Source organism: Mixophyes fleayi, chromosome 1 (genome assembly GCF_038048845.1).
Source record: "Mixophyes fleayi isolate aMixFle1 chromosome 1, aMixFle1.hap1, whole genome shotgun sequence".
Lineage (NCBI taxonomy): Eukaryota > Metazoa > Chordata > Amphibia > Anura > Limnodynastidae > Mixophyes > Mixophyes fleayi.
In genome coordinates, this window is record NC_134402.1 from 444287498 (window position 1) to 444310581 (window position 23084).

Here is a 23084-nt window from a genome sequence, read left to right on the forward strand (position 1 = left end):
GCATTATTGTGAGTAGTGGAAAGGAATTCAAACTAATTTTTTTGTGCTGGGGTTCCATACGGAACTCTCTATACATAAATAGCATGTTACACCCCCAACATGACCTGACCACTGGACATGATCATAATATAATTATATTACACTCTATACAGACATAGGACACTACATCCTCAACATGACCTGACCACTGGACATGATCATAATACAATTCTATTACACTGTATACAGACATAGGACACTACACCTCCAACATGACCTGACCACTGGACATGATCATAATACAATTCTATTACACTCTATACAGACATAGGACACTACACCCCCAACATGACCTGACCACTGGACATGATCATAATACAATTCTATTACACTCTATACAGACATAGGACACTACACCCCCAACATGACCTGACCACTGGACATGATCATAATACAATTCTATTACACTCTATACAGACATAGGACACTACACCTCCAACATGACCTGACCACTGGACATGATCATAATACAATTCTATTACACTCTATACAGACATAGGACACTACACCTCCAACATGACCTGACCACTGGACATGATCATAATACAATTCTATTACACTCTATACAGACATAGGACACTACACCTCCAACATGACCTGACTACTGGACATGATCATAATACAATTCTATTACACTCTATACAGACATAGGACACTACACCTCCAACATGACCTGACTACTGGACATGATCATAATACAATTCTATTACACTTTATACAGACATAGGACACTACACCCCCAACATGACCTGACCACTGGACATGATCATAATACAATTCTATTACACTCTATACAGACATAGGACACTACACCTCCAACATGACCTGACCACTGGACATGATAATAATACAATTCTATTACACACTATACAGACATAGGTCACTACACCCCCAACATGACCTGACCACTGGACATGATCATAATACAATTCTATTACACTCTATACAGACATAGGACACTACACCTCCAACATGACCTGACCACTGGACATGATCATAATACAATTCTATTACACTCTATACAGACATAGGACACTACACCTCCAACATGACCTGACCACTGGACATGATCATAATACAATTCTATTACACTCTATACAGACATAGGACACTACACCTCCAACATGACCTGACCACTGGACATGATCATAATACAATTCTATTACACTCTATACAGACATAGGACACTATACCCCCAACATGACCTGACCACTGGACATGATAATAATACAATTCTATTACACACTATACAGACATAGGTCACTACACCCCCAACATGACCTGACCACTGGACATGATCATAATACAATTCTATTACACTCTATACAGACATAGGACACTACACCCCCAACATGACCTGACCACTGGACATGATCATAATACAATTCTATTACACTCTATACAGACATAGGACACTACACCTCCAACATGACCTGACCACTGGACATGATAATAATACAATTCTATTACACACTATACAGACATAGGTCACTACACCCCCAACATGACCTGACCACTGGACATGATCATAATACAATTCTATTACACTCTATACAGACATAGGACACTACACCTCCAACATGACCTGACCACTGGACATGATCATAATACAATTCTATTACACTCTATACAGACATAGGACACTACACCTCCAACATGACCTGACCACTGGACATGATCATAATACAATTCTATTACACTCTATACAGACATAGGACACTACACCTCCAACATGACCTGACCACTGGACATGATCATAATACAATTCTATTACACTCTATACAGACATAGGACACTATACCCCCAACATGACCTGACCACTGGACATGATAATAATACAATTCTATTACACACTATACAGACATAGGTCACTACACCCCCAACATGACCTGACCACTGGACATGATCATAATACAATTCTATTACACTCTATACAGACATAGGACACTATACCCCCAACATGACCTGACCACTGGACATGATAATAATACAATTCTATTACACACTATACAGACATAGGTCACTACACCCCCAACATGACCTGACCACTTGACATAAAGATAATACACACATATTGCACTATATATAGTAAAGTAATGCAATGTGGATTATTTGTGAATTTTATTGCAAATTGTGGTCTTCACTACTGCTGCAGTATTAGCTAGGTGGCATATATCAACTTTTGGGGCCAAAACAAACTTAATGCCTGACAATAATCAGATTGCATTGGAGCAAATCATCACGGACAGCTAACAAATGGTGTTAGAGAATGTATTTGTCTGGGTGTGGGCATTTTCCAGAGGAAATAATCAGACTGCTACACCTGAGGACCAAATTACCGAATCTCATCTAACATAGGCTTAATATTAGCTTGAATATTATTGCTGCTGTTCTTGGCCTGGTCTGCACTCTTGAGAAAACATGATGAGTCTTCTTTGGGGATACGATTTCCAGTTATTCCTCTTGATTTGCAAAGACGTGTGGGGAGGTGGGAGCTATTCTATTGAAATAATAAGCTAAGCAGCCAGTTTTTGGAATGTTTATATAACAATTTTGGGAACTATGATTTAAATAAAAGCTTTTTTAATGAATGAAACCTGTACGCAGGAGGATCTGTGCCCATTTCACAATTAAACCAGTTTTTAGCAAGTTGCCTGTACAGGTCTGAACCTGCCCTTTTGCAGTGGCTGATGGGGTAACAGGAAATTTGTCAGACCGCACGTTGATCTTTGCATGTATTAAATATTGTTTTGCGGGGCTTCTGCTGTGATTGACACCTCCACTTCCCCATAGGTTTAGCAGCCGCTCTACGGGACAGATTATCCAGTAATTACTGAGACTTGAACGTGTAAAGTTAAATTAACTGCTGTTACCTTTGAGGCAGCGTTCAGAAATGCATTTCTAATGACTCTTGGTATTTCCGTGTTAATGAGATGAGTTATTGTGACCTACAAACAAGGAAGAATGACATAGAATGTCTTCCGTAAGAAGCATTGGGTCAGGGAGGACATTTACGAGCACTAAACCGAACTAGGGTAACTCAATATGAAAATCCCTGATGTAAAAATTACAGTGTTACACGGATATTGTACGTATAGTTGTTCCAATACTATGGGGGGAATTCAATTGGGCGCGTTACTGTAAAAAAGTAACGCGACCTGCTCACTATTACCGTATTACAGTAATAGTGCGCTTAAATACCGTTATTATGGTAGTTTCAACGCCGGCTTTTTGCTCGCAGCTCAGAAAGCCGGGTCAAGAACGGTAATAGGTTTAGCAAGGCGATACTCTGGGGGGAATTGAGTTCCCTCCTAAGACTGCATCTAAAGGAACGTTACACTCTAGTAAGACTTAACTTAACACAATTTTGTTAAGTTTTTCTTATGATTTAGCTTGGGGTAACAAGGCTCAGATTTGAGATTCAAAAGTTATTGCTTGGTAGCTTAGCATATATTCTAACATTTGACCATTTGGTGTCTGTAAGGGTCATTAAGGAATCAAAATAAATGCCGGCCCCCAATGCTTTATTTAAATGCACCTATTTCTCCATCTAATGCATTTTTAGGTCTCTGCCCAATACACGGTTCTCTGAACTGTCCTCGGGAAAATCATTCTGTGCCCAGCTTTGTGGGTTTGCGAGTGCACCTGAAAATACAAATCGTTGAAAGTTTCAAACGTTTACTTCAATGGTCATCCATTCTAACGCTTTGGGGAATATTTACTAAAATGCGGGTTTAAAAAAAGTGGAGATGTTTCCTATAGCAACCAATCAGATTCTAGCTGTCATTTTGTGGAATGTACGAAATAAATGATAACTGGAATCTGATTGGTTGCTATAGGCAACATCTCCACTTTTTCAAACCTGCAGTTTAGTAAATATTCCCCTTTAGGTCCATGTCCTTCATTCATTTAAGCGATTAGGCCGTTTATCCACTGACATCACACTATATACTACACACTTTTATAATACTACAAAAAGAAAAAGCAAATGTAAATTTGTGTGGGGATCTGGTTCCAATGCCCCTGTATTTGCATTTTCATTCGTGATTGTTTGCATTGCGGTGCTGCTGTTCTTGTGTTTGCCACAAGTTAACACATTGTGGTCAATGTAATGTCCTCCATTGTAACCCCCTGATAGGAAACGTAACCACTGGTTAACCGCCGCATGTGAAACGTAGTCGAGTGTGTCATGCCGTGTTACGCAGTGCCAGTGTGTCGTCAGCCTTACGCTTTTCTCCTAAAATATTGCTCAGCTTCTACTGACTTTTGTCCTAAATTATTCCGAAAAATTATTACTTGCCACTTTTGTGCAGCACGTGTAGAAAGTATTTCCTGAGAACCCAGCTTGCGTGCACAAGCGGCCTGGAATTTGGCACAAACCCTGTTCATTTTCATTGTTTCATTAATGTTTTCTTAACACCTTCTTCCGACGCGTCAGGTGCTGCCACTCAGGAGAAGATCCCAGTGGATCATCAGGATTCGAGCCCAGAGATATGGCTCTCCCAGGCTGCATCTCTGCTCACTGAGTCATGCGAGATGCTGAACAGTTCATTTCCTAGTGTCAAGATCCACAGTTGTCTGGTTAATGCGAAATTCCTCGTACAACGCTCTGGTTCCCCTCTCTGACTTTCAGAATAAACCTTCCCTGGCAGATTATTGTGACTCTAACCTCTAAACTGTCTTGCTGTTGCTTTTGTTCAGTATCCGTTCTCCTATACGGATTGCTGCTTCGAGTACCGAACGATAGATAAGCGAATCTGTTCGTGAAATATTATTATGTATTTTGCAGCGGAATGTTACATGGTTTCCCGCTGACATTTAGGGGCACATTTATCAATATTCACATAAAGTGAAAAGTAGTTTTCAATCCTTATCGCAATGATAAGGATTGAACTATTTCTCACATTTATGTACAACCCTGCACAGAAACAACAGTTCCGAAAAACTGCTGTTTCTGTGATATAAAAAATCATACTTACCCCCCTCTTCGGAAGCGCTGTCTCCGGGTCTTCTCCTCCTTCTTTTCATTCTTCAATTGTGCATGTCCAGTTCCAAGAACTGGACATGCGCACACAGATGCCCTCTCTGTCTCTGCAACGATAGTTGCAGAGAGAGAGCGCTGAGTGACAGGGAGGGATCATGTGATCCCTCTACACATGCGCTGTCCAGCTCTGCTCTTCGGAGCAGAGCTGACAGCATTGGATTTCTTCAATTCTGATAATGTACGCCAGCTTCAACAAGTTGTTAGATTGCGGCCAGAGCAGTCACCTTACTGTTGTAAACGATAAGGAGTGCAAAGCAGCAGATAGATATCCATGATATCTGCTGCGATGCACCTTTAATAAATTTGAGTAGGAGACATCGTGGACTAATTTACACGGTAAGTGCACTACCGTTATTTCTTAAATATACCCCTTAGCCTCCAATGTCCCCAATCCTGCCCCAACCGCACCATACAGAAGAAAGAACTGACCAAAATCAACTCGGCTCTATTCATAGACTATGATTTCCGCAAAATGCCAATTTACAAATACAGTGCCAAATGGCCATTCTGGGTAATGTTGATTCAAAAGTGGTCCTTAAAGATTGTATCGCCCGAAATTCACGTCTCTGAGAAACGGACCGTTCTGCCTTGAAGTTTGACTTGTGCTAAATCTTGCTGCAACTTTGCTCATCTGTTACTGACTACATCTCTGCCTCTCTCCTGTTATACGTGTTTCTGGCCTCTGTACCAAATATGACATATTTACTTACTGACTTCCTTCCTGTTCCACAAATATTACTGTGTGTATGAGACTGTTTCAGCCACAGGACTTTGACCCAGATCCCAGATTGTGACCTGAATATTTCCGGATCGTTAACCATAGATTGTGTCATTGTGTGACATAGCAAGAACATGGATTTGCTAAAACACATCATTATAACAGTACAGTTGTAAGATCATCATTTATTTATATAGCGCCAGCAAATTCCGTAGCACTTTACAATTGGGAACAAACATTAATAAAACAATACTGGGTAATACATACAGACAGAGAGGTAAGAGAACCCTGCTCACAAGCTCACAATCTATAGGACAATGGGAGTTTGAAACACAAGATTAGACACAATTTAGAAAAAATATTATTTGTGGCTTGTACTGGCGATGCCACGGTACACTGTATATAGTGTTTGTGTAGACTATGGTTCAGTAGAGTTATATCTCCAATTGTCTCTGGCTGACACCTTTCCATCCTAAGTGTTACAGTACAAGACTTGCTTAGAGAGGCACTCTAACCTCAAATTGTGCCTAAGCCAGGGGAATGCTTGTGCTAAGCATAGCTCTATGCTGTTCCTCTGTATAAGAGTAAGCTAAGGGATAAGTGACTTCCTCTCTTTACTTGTCCACTGACATATTTTTGGACCTCCAACCCTACCACCCCCCACGTTTATAAGTCTCCCCAAACCCTGCAGGAACTTCTGGAAAATAACTGGGTATTTAGACCATGCCACAGGCTTCCGCTGGCACAGAATGTCCACCGGATAAGGATAGAACACAATTATTTTGCATTTTTTAATACTCGCCTGTGATGTTAAACTTATACATCATTCACCAACAGAAGGGACATGGTTCTGGGAGATAAGCCAATATTTAAAACCAGTGACATTGTGAAGGAGAGACATTTCCATAGGCAAAGATTCAGAATCTGGTTCTGCCCCAATAAATCGTAGCTAGTTGGCGAGAAACGTGGGATGCTGTCTTGTGCTTGTTGTATGAATAACTCCAGCATCAATAAATATATAGGTGATAAGTTTCTTTCAAATGTGAATTGCAGTTTGTTGACTTATTTTCTTTTAAATGGTGCTATTTTGCTTCCTTATAACAAGAAAGATACATACATAGGCGCTCATGGATGTTCATATAAGGAATGAGTTCTTCATAAAAATAAAAATAACACTACATAGTGTATTACAGTTTTTAATATAAGGAAAACAGAAAACCATAAAAACAGAAAATCCTCCACATGTGAGGATAATGCCCGTACCACCAAAAGCAAGTTCAAAAGCATATAGAGGGTACTCAGCTGTTTCACCACATTCCTATGGGTCGAGCTCCTGCCTCATGTCCCAGAACGAACCAGCAGTAAAGCAATCAGGACCCAACGCGTTTCTACCCCTGGCTGAGGTCTTTATCAAGGCTAGCCTTGATAAAGACCTCATAAAATATTATTTTTATTTTTATGATGATGGCTGAGAAGTATATTTTGTTCAGATTATACAATGCAAGTATGAAAGAATCTATCTTTTAAGCATATACAATATAGGACTTCGATTTAAACACTCGGTGTTGAAGAACTTCTCTTTTTGAGAACCCTATATAATAAGAACAGATCATTGAAACATATTACACTATATATTGTTTTTTCTTTATATATGCCATTGGGTTGGTGCAAGTAGAACTCATTCCTTATATGAACATCCATGAGCGCATATGTATGTATCCTTCTTGTTATTTATATGTAAGATTTGGTGGATATCTTGATACTGTATAGGGCGGTCTCTGGAAGTGCGCTACAATATTTTCTATTTTTAAGCACTATTTTGCTTCCTGTTTAGCCGACCGCATGCTCTTCGTGTTGTTGTAGAGATTTAAGGGATCATCTAGCGTTGAGCCATGAACATAAGCAGGAACAGATGCACGCATGATAAAGCTCTTGACAGATGTATGTACATCCAGGTCTACCTCAGTCATAATTACGTGAATATGAACTTACTCTAATTGGCCTACGCTTGCCCAATCTTTCCTTCTCTGCATAAGCCCCTTAGATGGAGAATAGGAAACTAACGGCACTGTACACTTGTCTTCCAGGGATGAGAAGAACCAGTCAATCATTGTAAGCGGAGAGTCCGGAGCCGGGAAAACAGTGTCTGCCAAATACGCCATGAGATACTTTGCCACGGTCGGGGGTTCCGCCAGTGAAACCAACGTAGAAGAGAAAGTCCTGGCGTCCAGTCCCATTATGGAGGTAAGAAAACCCACTTTCACCGAAACGCGTTGTGTATCATAGGCGCCATCCCGGCCTGGTTTAGGGAACAGACCACCAACAACAGCCGCTGGCGACAGAATGTTTGGGGGAGCGCATTATCCGTAATTTGCACCAACAAATGGTGACCAAGGTTTGACTGAATCAAATTTAAAATGTCCACAACGTACTCATGTGCCCCAGTTCAAATTGTTTTCCTTTTTGTTAGCTTTTAACAGCTGAAATAACACAAGCTTAAATGTCATTGATATCTAAGCTTATGTTAGACCATGTTAATGCACAATGTTATACTTTAATATTTTTATTTTCCAGCTACATTGAGGTTTCTATTTTGTCATTTGCCCCTGTTAGATGATTCTGCATAAAACAAGTATCTTTTCTAGCAGGAATTTATATTAAAGTAATTATGGCGGTTTTATTATACCTGAATTTTCACTACATATATAACCTGGGGCGTGCTCTAATTCAACACGCAGCTACAGTCTATAAAATGTGTAAGTGAGTGGAGCCATGTAAGGGATGTAAGAGGACGGGTGCTGTCTAAGTGCTTATACTTTTATATTGTGTCTTTGATTTGAGTCGTTAAAAGTTACTGCAAGTTTTACAAAAATAAAAAGAAATTCCTCCCAGGGGGAAATTGAAATTCTCTTACTGTATTATGTGTGATTTTACAGGCTACTTACATTGGTTGAATATGCCTAAATTATTTACTTTTATTATATAGCCTACAATTTTCTGGCTATTTCTGACTATTGATACAGAGATAAAATGTGTAATTCATTTTATATTTTAACAAAACAGCCCATTGTTTGAGGAGATATTCAGAATGCTTATAAAAGCAGTTTAGGGTTGTAATTAGATTAAAATATTCATTATAGCCCAATGACCTGAAGACATGCATGTTCACAAATGATGGTGCTTGTATATAGATTGGAATGGCTGAGTGGACCAGTCTGTTATTAGGTCATACATGAGAGATTAGATCATACTTACCAGCTCCCGGAAACTTGTTTCCGGGAGAGGGGGCGTGACTGGATGGCGGGAGGGGGCGGGACGAGGCCAATCCCGTCATTTTGGCCCCGCCCCCCCGCGGGAAAGTAATTTGTGTCGCGGGGCCAAAATGACGTGATTGGCCTCGTCCCGCCCCCTCCCGCCCTCCAAAATGGTGTGATTCTCGGTGAGATTGGGATGCGGGAGAAATGCCAGCTTGCCCGGGACCCCGGGAGACTGACCCGAATTTCGGGAGTCTCCCGGACTTTCCGGGAGAGTTGGCATGTATGGATTAGATGTCTGCGGGGGCTCTCTGGGACCCCCCTGGATGTAAAGGGGAATTATTATCAGGCTGGAACAGACTTGACTTTTTTTGTTTTATTGGTTTTGGCCTCTGGCTACCAGAAGAACACAGCAAATTCTTAGCTTGTTTGGTCCTGCAAATCTTCTGTAGAATCTGATTTTAGGATTTTTCGCCCTATGTAAAATATATCTTCATAGAGCACTATGGCAAAATGAACCCATTTAGTAGTACTTAAAAAAAATTCAGCAATTAACCTTTGACAGCAGTATAACATGGGAATTCTCATTCTACAGTAAAAATGAGTATATATATAGATATGTGCGTAGATACATGCGAGTGTGTACATATGTATACATATATACAATATTTATATATATATATATATATATACATATCTCTCTCTTTCTCTCTCTCTCTCTCTCTCTCTCTCTTATTTATATATATATATATATATATATATATATATATATATATATATATATATATCTAATATATAAATGCTTAGTGGCGTCTGTCTATCTGTGTGTGTGTGTGTGTGTGTGTGTGTGTGTGTGTGTGTGAAAAAAAAAACCCAAGTTGCAGCGCCACCTGCTGGGCAGAGTTATACACTGACCTACTAAATTCTTAGTGTGTGTGGGAAAAAAAAATCAAAAAGGGCTGAAATTTGGTAGGGCTCAAACTCATTTTCATGAGGTAATTTTACCTCATGAACACACATGTGTAGAGGCGTGCGTTAGTGTGTGTGTGTGGAAAAAACTATTTTCTCAGAAAGGGCTCATCCAATTGACCTGAAATTTGGTATACTGACATTATTTGACAAAAAAATTAGAATGGTCAAGTCAGTAAACTTCCATCATCCCCCCTTCCCCCCGTGGGATTGGTAGTAAAGGCTAAATTTACGAGTTGAGGGGTCAAACTCATTTTTGTGAGGTAATTTTACCTCATGAGCACACATTAAAAAGACCGCTTGCGTCGGGCAGTAACGCTCTTCCCCTGAGGAGGCCTGGGCTAGGCCCAAATGCATGACAAGAACCTTTTTAAGACCTTAAGTAGCTTGATTTGACTAGAATGCATGAGTATCATGCACGGGTTAACTTATATATATATATATATATATATATATATATAAAGTCTATATTATATATGCATACTATTTCTCATTTTACATATATATGATTAACAACCTTTCATTGCCATTTCATTGAATGATTCAGACGTTATTTTTTAAAAGAATCCAACTATTTTCCTGGATAACCATAGAATGCAGACTAGATGCAATAAGTAAGAGAACGGACTTAGGCTGGGTACACACTGGCCCGATGATTGCACGAAAAACGTTCCAATCAGCCGAGATCCGACCGTTTGGTCGGATATCGTGTCAGTGTGTAGTGACACCATGATCTAAAGTCATCGTGTCATTTGGTTGGTCGTACTGTATAATATTTTCAGACCAATCACTGACCTATCATGTAGTGTGTATACACTCATGCTCACGATCTCCATAGAGTTTACAGAGTCGGGCTCTTTTCAGCCGATGCTAGAGATGAATGTCCCGGTGAATAAATGTAGAGAGTGCTATAGAAGGAATAATTCATTTGTTTGTTCTAAAACAGAATATTTTGTTTCAGAGTCACAGAAGCTAACGAAATTCATTAGGACATGTGGATAGCTATAACAAGGCGGTTTAATCAGTGTGACAATGTGACAAGAATGAATGATTGGATATTGTGCTGTCATTCTCCGGACTAGAGGACCAGATTAAGGACCTGATGAAGAGCACAGATCTGAAGGTAAATCGTGTCGGTGTGTATAGATGAATCGTCAGACTGATGGGACCTTCAGTCGTAGGTATAATCGTTTGAGATAACACGTTGGTCGGAAAATTCTTCAGTGTGTACCTAGCCTAGGCAATAAAGACTTAAATGCATTTACCTTGAAAGCTGCTGATTATCCAGTTCTATGTATTATGCTGGGTACACACTACAAAAACTTTCGAACAATTTGTTATCACTAACGATTTTACAAACAACTAAAGTTCCAATCAGTCTGCTGATACATGTGTACACACTATACACGAGTTACCTTCAGATCTGTGCTCTTCATCTGGTCCAAGAGCAGTGTAGTCGGTCATTCCTGTCACACTGATTTAAGGCTGGGTACACACAAAATAAACTTGTCACAGCTATATTCGTACCTGCTATTGTTGGCGCAACTCAGAGGAAGGTGTGGAGTTTAACGTGCCCCTGGTATTCACTAGGAACCCCCGCAAGGAGGTATGGGCTCCGCTGCAGGGACACGCAGGTCGTGGTCCTCCCACGAGTCAACAGCGAGGTAGAAAGATGTGTCAGACAGGCCGGGTCGGTAACGTTCTGGTAGTACGAGGTACACAAGGATATCCAGAAGAATGGTGAGACAAGTCTGGTCGATAACGTTCAGGTAGCGCAGTACAAAGCAGGATCCAAATAGGGGTGGTCAAACGGTCCGGGTCAAGGGTCACATGCAGCACAAGAATAGTCAGGAACAAATGCAGATGACTGGTATACACACTATAACGCTGGAGGCAGGAAGACCTGATACTCTGGCACTGGTAGGAGGGCCCAGAAGATGTTTAAATACTGGAGTGCTCCAATAGGAATTCAAGCTTCAGCGCTGTCATCCTCAGCGCCGGGGGAATCTGCCCATAGCGTCCCGTTGCCTAGCGCTGTTTATGGAGGGCAGCCGGAAGTGATGCGTCTGGTTGCTAAGCAACCAGACGCGCTGGGCGGAAGATTAGGCAGCTGTTCCGGAGAGATCGCGGGACGGCGCCTGACAAAACTTTGACTTTTCCACACTGTCATTATAAATTTCGTTAGCTTCTGTGACTCTGAAACTAAATATTCAGTCTCGGAACGAGCGGACGAATCAATCCACCTACAGCACTCTCTACATTTAACAACACAGACACAGAGACAGGTTCCTGCGCTCTCTGACAGATGTGAGTGCATACACACTGCAGGATCGGAAGGTGGTTGGAACGAGGTTTATAGATCTGCTGAACAATCAAATGAAACGACAAACTGTAATTTGGAACATCTATCGTTCATGTTGGGCCAAATGGTCGTTTATCGGGTGTTTGACCCTATAATTGGCTGAAAAACCTGTAGTGTGTCCCATTCATCTTAGTTATCTTGGGTCATTGTATCTTGGTGTTGAATGTCTTGTACTTATAGGTTAACCTCTGGCGTTTGTTTCACACAGGCCATCGGAAATGCCAAAACCACACGTAATGACAACAGCAGCCGGTTTGGGAAATACATTCAAATCGGATTTGATAAGAGATATCACATCATTGGTGCCAACATGAGAACTTATCTTCTGGAGAAGTCACGTGTTGTGTTCCAGGTGCGTGAATCGCTTTTCCCAGTAGGAATTCAGTAACGTGGAACCTCTTTTAACCTGGATGCTGGATTTTTTTTTTACTTTCAAAATGATGTTACCTTAAGCTGAAGTTACATAAGGGCTGGTTTCTTTGTAAATGTTGCAATGATTTGAAACCGTTTTATTCTTTGACCATTTTAATCTTTTAGTTGTTGCTTTGTTTTTTTGTTTGTTTTGGGTTTTTTTTGTTTTTTTTATCCAAAGTAAGCATTTTATTTCATGTAGATGGGCAAGAGATTGGTGCTGAACACAGATATCTAAAACTTAGTAATTCTATGAATTTTGTAGTATACCTACATCATACATTTTATTTTATTTATTTTTTTACTTTTTATTTAAAGAGGAAACAACAGGACATATAGAAGGAACATCCAACATAATGAACAGTATAACATGAATATACAAGGTGCCACCTCTCATTTTGTATGTTTTTATAACAAAATGGGGGGTGGGGAACTGGCTGAGAGAGAGGATGAAAGAAGTAGTAGAGAGCAGAGGAGGCCAAAAAGGGAGGGGATTAGTAGACACTAAGGGGCCGAGGCATTAAGGAGAGCAAAGCATGAAAAAGGAGTAACTTTGCACCAGGGCAAAACCATGTTGCATTGGAGGGGGAGTAAATTTAAAATGTGGGGACAAACTTATAGTAAGGGTAGGACATGTTCTAGATCAACTTTAAATGTCAGTGTAAAAATAAAGCTACCAAGTATTTCTGTTCTAGATGGAAAAACAGCCATTATGTTACTTGTGCAAAATAATAAACTAATTTGCACCCCTTGCACTGCAACATGGTTTGTCCCAAAGGACATTAACTCCTTTTTTTTGCCCTACTTTCCTTAATGACTCAGGCCCTAAAAGTGCAGTAACAAGTTCCACTGAGAATCGGATAAAAGGAAAACAAACAGCTATGTAAAAAAAGAAAAAACGTCTTCTGCAAGAAGAATCAGTCATGTACACAAATATAACTCATACTTGCCAACTCTCCCGGAATGTCCGGGAGACTCCCGAAATGCGGGTCGGTCTCACGGACTCCCGGGAGAGTTGGCAAGTCTCCCGCATCCCTCAGTTGCGGGGCTAAAATTACGCTATTCGCGGTGAATCGCACCATTTTGGCCCCGTGCCCTGCGACAAAACGGCATATTTGTCACGCGTTTGGCCGCGTCTCGCCCTCTAGACACGCTCCTCTCCCGGATACAACTTGCCAAATGTAGGCAAGTATGATGTAACCCGAGTAGTAGCTCACCCAGCCTGGAGGTCCCAGAGGCGACCTACGGTATAAGTCCTTACATCGGAGAGCTGGGCTGGGAACAACATGCAATTATAGCTCTCTCGGAGATACCAAGGAGCCCAATTCTGGTGAAATTTGTGAGGTTTAATGCAGCCAGCTCAGCTGATCCCTCGTGCACGCTTAGTCCCACTGACTGATTCCGACAGCTAACAATTTAAGACATTACATCCACCCACTGGTGGCCAGGAACGGGCGCCTCTGGGACAAATCCAGGGTGTCTAAACCTCTAGCAGACATGAAAGCTTTATTTGAGACCCTGTAACTAGAAAATAAATACATTATACTGCAACACGGTTTGAAACACTAAGGGCTAGATTTACTAAACTGCGGGTTTGAAAAAGTGGAGATGTTGCCTATAGCAACCAATCAGATTCTAGCTGTCATGTTGTAGAAAGTACTAAATAAATAAAAGCTAGAATCTGATTGGTTGCTATAAGCAACATCTCCACTTTTTGAAACCCGCAGTTTAGTAAATATACCCCTAAAACTAAAAATTCTAAAATGTTACCTTTATTTTGGATGGATAAATCCCTGAGCATGTTTTCACCCCAGCCTGTTACCCCCTGAATATAATGCAAGCCCTGGTGAGAGTGACTTCCTGATGAAACACAGGGGTTCTAGGAATTTTGACCTTCCCCCGCTGTTATATCTTGGGGTTTATTCTCATGAAGTTTTACTTTAATTTTAAAAAGTCACAGTAAGGTGCTGGTGATTTCAGTTGAAGGAAGTTTGCAGTCAGATAGTAATAGAGTTAGATTTGTTCTCGCCTGCCTAAGTGATAAAATGAGACAGGACCCAGCCTGAAAACAGATTGAAACAGATTCCCCTGTGTAAGACAAATGTTTCATCACTTGCCGCCTCCTGTCAGGGACGGATGTCATCCTGTTCTTCTGCCAAAGAGATTTTTACTTTATATATAAAACCAGAGATAATAACAAGGGCGTTGGAGTTGTCTCGCATATATACAAGGTCATCGCTCCTACGTAATGGGTTTTATTACTTTATGACGCCAGGTTTTTGGCAGCTACTGTAAATACCTAGTCAATGTTAATTGTACTGCCTCTATAACATGATAATAAGGTTTGGTGGTTAAAAATATGTTAATGCTGTGGAAAATAAAATGCAAATAACCATTTTAATTTAGCAACATCATTTTGATTTGATGTTTTATGATTTGCTGTTATGGTTCCTCTTTAGTGTTTTATTGCCTATGGACACAAGATCAGCAAAATGATTAAAATTGTATTTATGGACATAAATTGCAAAGATCAGTTGTGTTTAAAGAGCAGCGGCCATACGCACAGAGAGGCGGCAGCCATCTTTTTGGCTACACCAACATCTGTGAGAATGCAGCCTGTCCCCGTTCGGTACCCTCCCGAGAAAGTACCAGGGTAAATGACCAAATTATTACGGAATTACCATGGCAGTTCATGGTAATTTGGATGTTTACCATGGTAATCTTGTTCCTTCTTTTTTGTACAAGGGTTACCATGGTACTTATTCATATGGATAGCAACCAGTGTGCGGTGGCAGCCATTTTGTCACTGGTAACCAGTGACATCACTGAGGTAGACAGCGGAGGCAGCCATTTTGCGGGCTGTTCATGGGCATTTTGTGAGGCACACACTGAGGATATCCTTTTTGTGGGTTAAAGATAAAGTGACATCTCTGACACACTTTTTACCTCAGCAATGCCTCAGGTTCCTGGTAACTTGATAGGCTGCTTCCTTACGATTATTGGTTCAGCCCACAAAATGGCAGCCTCCATTGTGTGCAGGTGACCAATCTCCCTTAATTTTGCATGATATGTTGAAAAAGAAAAAAAAAATGTGTCAGGGCTGCCATCAGAAACTGTGGGGCCCAGTACTAATTAATCTGGCAGGGCTCCCAAATACATCTGCCCCCCCTCCCCATACATCTGCCCCCCTCCCCATACATCTGCCCCCCTCCCCATACATGCACCCCCCTCCCCATACATGCACCCCCCCTCCCTATACATGCGCCCCCTATCCCTCATCACAGTAAATATCCCCCTCTCCCATTCCCCCAAAGTAAATGTTCCCCTCTCTCCTCCCCCTTCCCCACTACTCCCCAAAGTAAATGTTCCGCTTTATCCCTACAATCACAGTAAATGTACCCCCCCCAACCACTCACTGTTAATGTGCCCCCCAATCACAGTAAAAGTGCCCCTCTATCCTCCCTTCTATCTACCCCTCCCCTATGAAATGAATGCCCAATTAACTTATCTTCTCCTCCACGATGCTGCAGGTCCTGGTCACTGACAGACTGAGAGCGCGGCACTCAGTGATGATGTCGCTACACCGCGCTCCCAGCCTATCAGAGCCTGGGTGCTGCAGCACCGCAGATAAGAAGGGGCAGTGCGGTAGGTCAGAATGAGGAGCCTGGACATACGGAGAGGTCTGTCCGGGCCCCCTAGTCTGTCCGGGCCCCTCACAGCTGTACTGGTCGTACCCCCCTGATGGCGGGCCTTGGCGACTCTTGAGTTCTGTTATAAAAATGATATTTTGTGCTGTGAGAAACTTAAGTTCCTGTGGTATCCAGGGCTGGTCCATGTTTCATACTATCCTTATGTCTCCAGGCCGAGGACGAGAGGAACTATCACATCTTCTACCAGCTCTGCGCCTCCGCCGGTCTGCCCGAGTTTGCCGACTTTTCACTATGTAAGTCATTATTTCTGTCTCTTCTCTACTGTCTGTAAGAAGCGGAATAATAATCACTAAAATCCATTAAATTGTCAATATGAATCATTATGTACCACAGATGTGTGCTTAGATGTAATTAAATCAGAATTTGCACAATTAACCCATCAGTAAAGTTTATAAAATAAAAATGTTAATGGGCTACTGAGAGAGAGAGCAGCATTTTATCCAGAAGCCGTTCAGTGATAGTCAGACTGTGGTAATATTGAGAAATAAGGATAGTTTGGAGTGGACCCAATTCCATCCTTGCAGTACCCACTAACAGTACAGCCCCCTATCCCTTTCACAGGTGCATTATTATTTGGATTTTATTGAATTCATGTCATGTTTCCATTAAATATCTTGGACCTTATTCATTAAGGATCTTAACTTGAGAAACTTCTTATTTCAGTCTCCTGGACAAAACCATGTTACAATGCAAGGGGTGCAAACTAACTTATCTGCAAAACAGAAAACTAAATACTGCCTGTTTTTTCATGTAGCACAGAAATATCAACTTTAAATTTCAGTGTACAAATAAGCTATCAAGTATTTCTGTGCTACATGAAAAAATAGGCAGTATTTAACTTATCTGCAAAACAGAAAACTAATTTGTAACATGGTTTTGTCCAGGAGACTGAAATAAGAAGTTTCTCAAGTTAAGATCCTTAATGAATCAGGCCCCTTGTACTTTACATTACGGCTTTTTCATGGCTTCTTCGAATGCATTGTGGAAAAATAATATTGGCGCAAAATAGCTTGTTTTTCCTGTATTATCAATATACATCAGTATGTGGTGACAGGGCCTTATTTTCTGAGAATGCCATTAATTGTGCACTGGTAAATGGATGTAAAGAACTAGGTTTTTAATCATGTATCCCACGTGTTACAAGATGAAGGGGCATTTTAGAAGGCAGTCACTGCTCACAGCCAGGTTGCCCTAGCTGAGGGTATACTTGGCTTAGAATGCTGTGTTTTCCTGGTCGGAATCTGCGGAATTCTAAAACGCCTTCCTGACATTTTCCGAACGCATCACAACATGACCTTGTTGGGTTAATGACATATCCCAATTATTGTTTTTATTATTCAAAACCAAACCCTGGTATATTATTAATGACCGTCCACTATACTTTCTGAAATCCAAACAATATCGTTTTGAGCAGCTGTCTACAAGATGGACACAGCAAAGCGTAAGGAGGCTCAGAGACAGGCATCCTTATTAATTTAGGGAATGGAGGGTTATATTATAAAAAATGATTAGACATTGCCCGCATTCGGCCCTTCCTCTCCCAGGATGCCACCAAATCTCTTGTCCACTTTCTGATTATCTGCCGCTTGGACTTCTGCAACCTTCTCCTTATCGGCCTCCCCCTCTCTCATCTCGCTCCTCTTAGATCTGTACTTAACGCTGCTGCTAGGCTTATTTTCCTTTCTCGCCGTTCCACCTCTGTCTCCCCACTCTACCAAGCCCTTCACTGGATCCCCTTCCCCTACAGAATCCTTTTCAAGCTCCTCACTCTGACTTACAAGGCCCTCGCCAACGCCACTGCTCCCTACATCTCTAACCTTATCTCTATTCACACTCCATCCCGCCCACTGCGATCGTCCAACGATCGTCACCTCTCTTCCCCTCTGATTACCTCCTCTCACGCACATATCCAAGACTTCTCCCGCACCGCTCCCCTCCATTGGAACAAGCTCCCCCGCTCCATCAGAACTTCCCCTAATCTGTCCTCTTTCAAACGAACATTAAAAACCCACCTTTTCTTAAAAGCCTTCCAGTCTCATGCCTAAGCTCCCACCGGTCGGCTACCTCTCTCTCTCATCCCTTCTTGCCTTCCTCGACTCCGTCTCCGTTTCTCCCGTCTCTCCGTCTCATCCATGTGTCTGTCTGTCTTCCCCTCCCTTTAGATTGTTCGCTCCTTTGAGCAGGACTCTCCTACCTTCTGTTTCCATCACTTTTAACTGCGCTCTCCAGCTTTTCAGCTCACCTCCTCTCGATCCCTCTGCCCTCTGTCTCCTCTCGCTTCTCTCCGCCCCCCTCAGTGGCTCTTAACCGTCATCCATGCCCACCCTCTTGGGCCCAAGTTACTAACTTTTCGCCTCCCTCTCTTTCTAGCTGTGCCTTGAGCCCCCAGAGTTATAGTGCTTACTGTTACTTGTACTGTGCTGTTTCACCTTGTACTGTACCATTGTCTGTCCTTGTACGGATACTTTGTGGCGCCCTATAAATAAAAATTAATAATAATAATAATAATAATAATAATTAGACAAATTTGGGAGAAAGGAAGCATTAGAGGTGACCTGATTTCTGTTTATCTAAGGTTAGACTTGTTTAATCATCTTTTCACTGCCAGGACTGTGTAAGTGACAAGGGGACAACTTCTGTCTGTAAGGAAAGGGTTCTTCGCTGTAAAGGTGGGAAGAACTCTCCGGCAGTAAAATTAGTGATGACCGATATTCTAACTCGATTTACAAGTCAATTGGATGCCTTACTTAAAAGACTGCTGACAAAATTTACACTAGTCTGTGTGTGTGCGTAGCAGGGAATTTAGACTTTTGTTTTCTGTACAGCGCTGAGGATTCTGTGGCGCTCTTTAAATAAATGGTGATGATGATTATTGGGTATAAGGGTGGATGGTTTTCCTCCTTCGTAGATTCAAATTTGCAGCTGCCTCATGAAAGTTTTGTGAAATTATAATACTTTGAACTTGATGGACTTTTGTCTTCTTACTTTGTAACAATATCTAACTCATTAGTTACTGTTTTATTATTATCCCTATTTAGTTTCAGGTTGTTCTGTCCTTCACACCCACTCTATGTGTGAATCCATGTAATACGAGTTAAACACTGATTACATTAGGATAAGAGGCAGAAAATAATTTGGTATGAAAAACTATCACAATTATTCATTTCTAGCAGAGTCAATTAAACCTTGTCCCTTGTGACTCTGGAAAGATATATAAACTTACTGGAGGAGTTCCTAATTAAAGAGAGAAAGTCGTAATTCTGCCTGTGTTACAGCAGACAGCCCGCAGCTAGTGATTTAAGCAGGTTGTGTGGAGTTATGGTCACGGAGTGTGGATTACAGTCCTTCAGTGTAAGTAATGGCTGATGGAGATCTTATCAAAACAAATCTAGTGGACTTTAAAGTAATAGATAAGGGTGAATCAGTGGATATAGCTTATTTAGATTTTAGAAAGACATTTGGTACCTTACGCCACGATAAATTAATTTAGAATCTTAAAATCCTTGGATTTGACTAAAGATTAGAATGGATACAGGGGTCTTGTAACGAACGGTGTAAGATCGGATGAAGGGCTGGTAACCAGCGAAGAACCTTGGAGATTGGTCCTGTTTTGTTTAATTTATTCATTAGGGATATTGCTTTTGGGGGTAAATGAATTAAACTGTGGATTTTGCATTGATATTCAGCAATGTCCTTATAGGCAAGTTTTGCTAATACGGTACAGAAATCTCTGCTGCATTTTCTCTCACATCTCTATTAGAGATGCTCACTGACCCCCCTGAACTGGTTTTGGTTTTGGATCTGGATTAGATTCGTGTTTTGGTTTTGGCAAAACCGCAATTGTGTGTTTTTGGTTTTGGATTTTTTAAAAAAATCCTAAAATATGCTAAAATCACATATTTTTGCTCTTTTTTTTTTGTTCCTACATTATTATGAACTTCAATAACACTAATTTCAAGTCATTTGCAGTCAATTTTGACCGCCTCACAGGTCACAATATTATTTTCATACAGTTTCGGAGAAAGACTGCAGTGACCTGGCTGGATGGTAAGCGACAGAGCAATGACACAAACACACGGCTGTTCCTAGCACATCTAGGACACATTGGCACACAGTAGTGGCAGAAAAGAAAAATGGGGGTCCGCCCTCCCTCCCACCCCTCGCTATGTTGGATTTTAAATAGGAATTCAAAACTTGCGAGATCCGATGACGTAACAATGACGTTTTGCCGGCTCTGCTCGGTACTCGGATCCGCTAAGTTCGGGTGTGTTCGGTTCTCAAGGAACCCAGCCTGATCATCTCTAATCTCTATGAATCGCAATATAAAATGAGCAGAGGTTCTAGTAAAAACTCAGACTCGATGTGTTTCTGTGGACCGCTCCGGAGGCACGTTGCGTCACCGCGCGGCTATTTGAATCTGCCCCATAGTTTCCGGTGATATAAAGGTCATACTTGGTTGTATAGTAAGAGGTCTTAGTAGAGTGAAGAGGGAAGTTATGTTACCAATTTATAGGGCACTGGTAATATCTCTCCATATTATGTACAATCTGGAGGCCCTATCTCCAAAAAGACATTAATAATATAGAAAATATTCAGAAAGAAGCTACTAAATTGGTGCATGGGCTGCATAACTTAATCCTAGAGGAGAGAAGGAGCAGAGGTGATAGGATAGAAACATTAAAATATATCACAAGTATTATTAGAGCTCAGGAAGGCAATATTTTTAAAAGAGATTTCTGGCACAATGGGAACACTGGAAAATAAGATAAGGAAGAATTTATATATTTTTGCAAAAAAAGTAGTGATAGGACATTGGAATAATCTTCCTGAAGCTGAGGCGGAGACTTGTACTAAAAAAAGAATTCAAGAAGGAATGGTTGAAACATATTGGCATTGTTAAAGCTGTAGTTCCTCCGAAGGGTTAGAACAAATACATTCTCACTTTGAAATGGTGTGGGGGTGGGCAGGGGATGATGTCTCCAGACTGTCGAATTGTGGCTTCTGATTGGGCCTCACACTCCCTCCACTTTTGGTCTGGGTGGTGAGACAAACCATCAAGCCTGTGGGGAAAACTACTGAGAGCTAGCACACGATGTTTAGGCAACTTAACATCGCCTCTCCTTCCCATTTCAACAAAAACCGTGATGTCCTGTTCCTTTTTTATGGGGGGCAAAAACAGTGTTGTGTTTTTCAATATTTTCCCGTAACTTCCATAATCCTTACATTCTGTGAAGATACTGGGTTTAATGTAACCCTCTGCACCGCACATCTGGCCTACCCGGTACCTGTCCAAGGTTCAAAAATACCCAGGCAAATATCCAAAATAAAATAAATAAGTTTATTTAACAAAATGGTAGCACCAAACATCAATAAACATCTTTAAATAATAACCTGAAGCAAATAACACTACAGTCTGGCACAGACAACATGCAGGGTATAATGAAAACACCTCACCAGTATCCTAGCCACTCTCAGGGACTGCTGTCTGTCCATCCAAGCTTCTCCTCCTCTCTATTTTAAGGCTATCAATAAGGCAGTGGTCCTGAGACACTGTCACTCCGCTTTTGGTGGACACACAGCTCCCCAAGACTTGGAGAGGTAGATCAGGGTAAAGACAGTACTCCACGGACCGATTGGCCCTTTCCTGTCAGGGGCAGAGATCTAGATCTCAACGTCATCACTGGGTAGTGAATGCCAATTTGATGTCCTCTGTAGCTCTCTTTTAAGCCCAAAAATGACCTCATCAGCAATTTCATAACCTGCCTGATTGGTCCTTTTCTGTGTTTACCTTATCACAGGTAAACATACAGACAAAGGGATAGCAGATGAACCACTCTTGATATAATTAAGGATAGGTATTGTCTGTATACATCAGAGTTTGTTTAAACAGGATAGATCACAATCCAGACATATTTACATTTAAATACACAATGCAGTCCTTGGTAATCAAACATGGAGCTCTGTCTGTGGACCTTTTCCCTATCTTAATACATGAGACCTCCTGGTGTCATGTACATTCATACAGGACTGGTGGACAATAATCCCTTTGCCTAGGCTGGGACAATGGACTAGTCTGCAAGATAAGAAAACCATGCTGGCAGACATTTTAACTACTTTCAAATAGAATATATACAGGTTTAAATATGACTGACAAATATGGGGAACCAGAGGGCTAGAAAAAGTATATGTTTTATAGTCCGCTTGTGTGAAATGAGGTGTAGACTGCTTGAGGTGATATTAATACCTTGTTTCACCACACATTCCATGAATCTATCATTCTTGTAAAATAACATTGTGATTTGAACCTAATATATAGCAAAGCTTGATTTACTGAAATGTAACTGAAACACTGTGTACAGAAGTAAATTTGTTCCTCCCCTTGACAAAATCTGACTTGGTCCTGTACTTTGGAAAGGGAAGGTGGGCAGTGCACAAAATCCTTAAAAGTCATCTTTCTCAGTGATTGGCCTGCAGTCTTCTAAGTAACAGAGATGTTCCTAGGTAGAGATTAGTGGATTGGGAGACAGAGGCATGATCAGTCACTGTACATTTATAGAGGCATGTTATTTGTGCATGA

General features: G+C 41.1%; 1 protein-coding gene across 2 annotated transcripts in view; it reads left to right on the forward strand.

Moving 5' to 3' along the window:
- Window positions 1–23084, forward strand: part of MYO5B (myosin VB) — a 185202-nt gene that overhangs the window by 95052 nt on the left and 67066 nt on the right. For both annotated transcript variants that reach the window (XM_075185734.1, XM_075185726.1), the window contains exons 5-7: window positions 7889–8045; window positions 12595–12738; window positions 16659–16740. In XM_075185734.1, the coding sequence (XP_075041835.1) occupies window positions 7889–8045; window positions 12595–12738; window positions 16659–16740 (383 nt within the window). The remainder of the gene's footprint in view (window positions 1–7888; window positions 8046–12594; window positions 12739–16658; window positions 16741–23084) is intronic.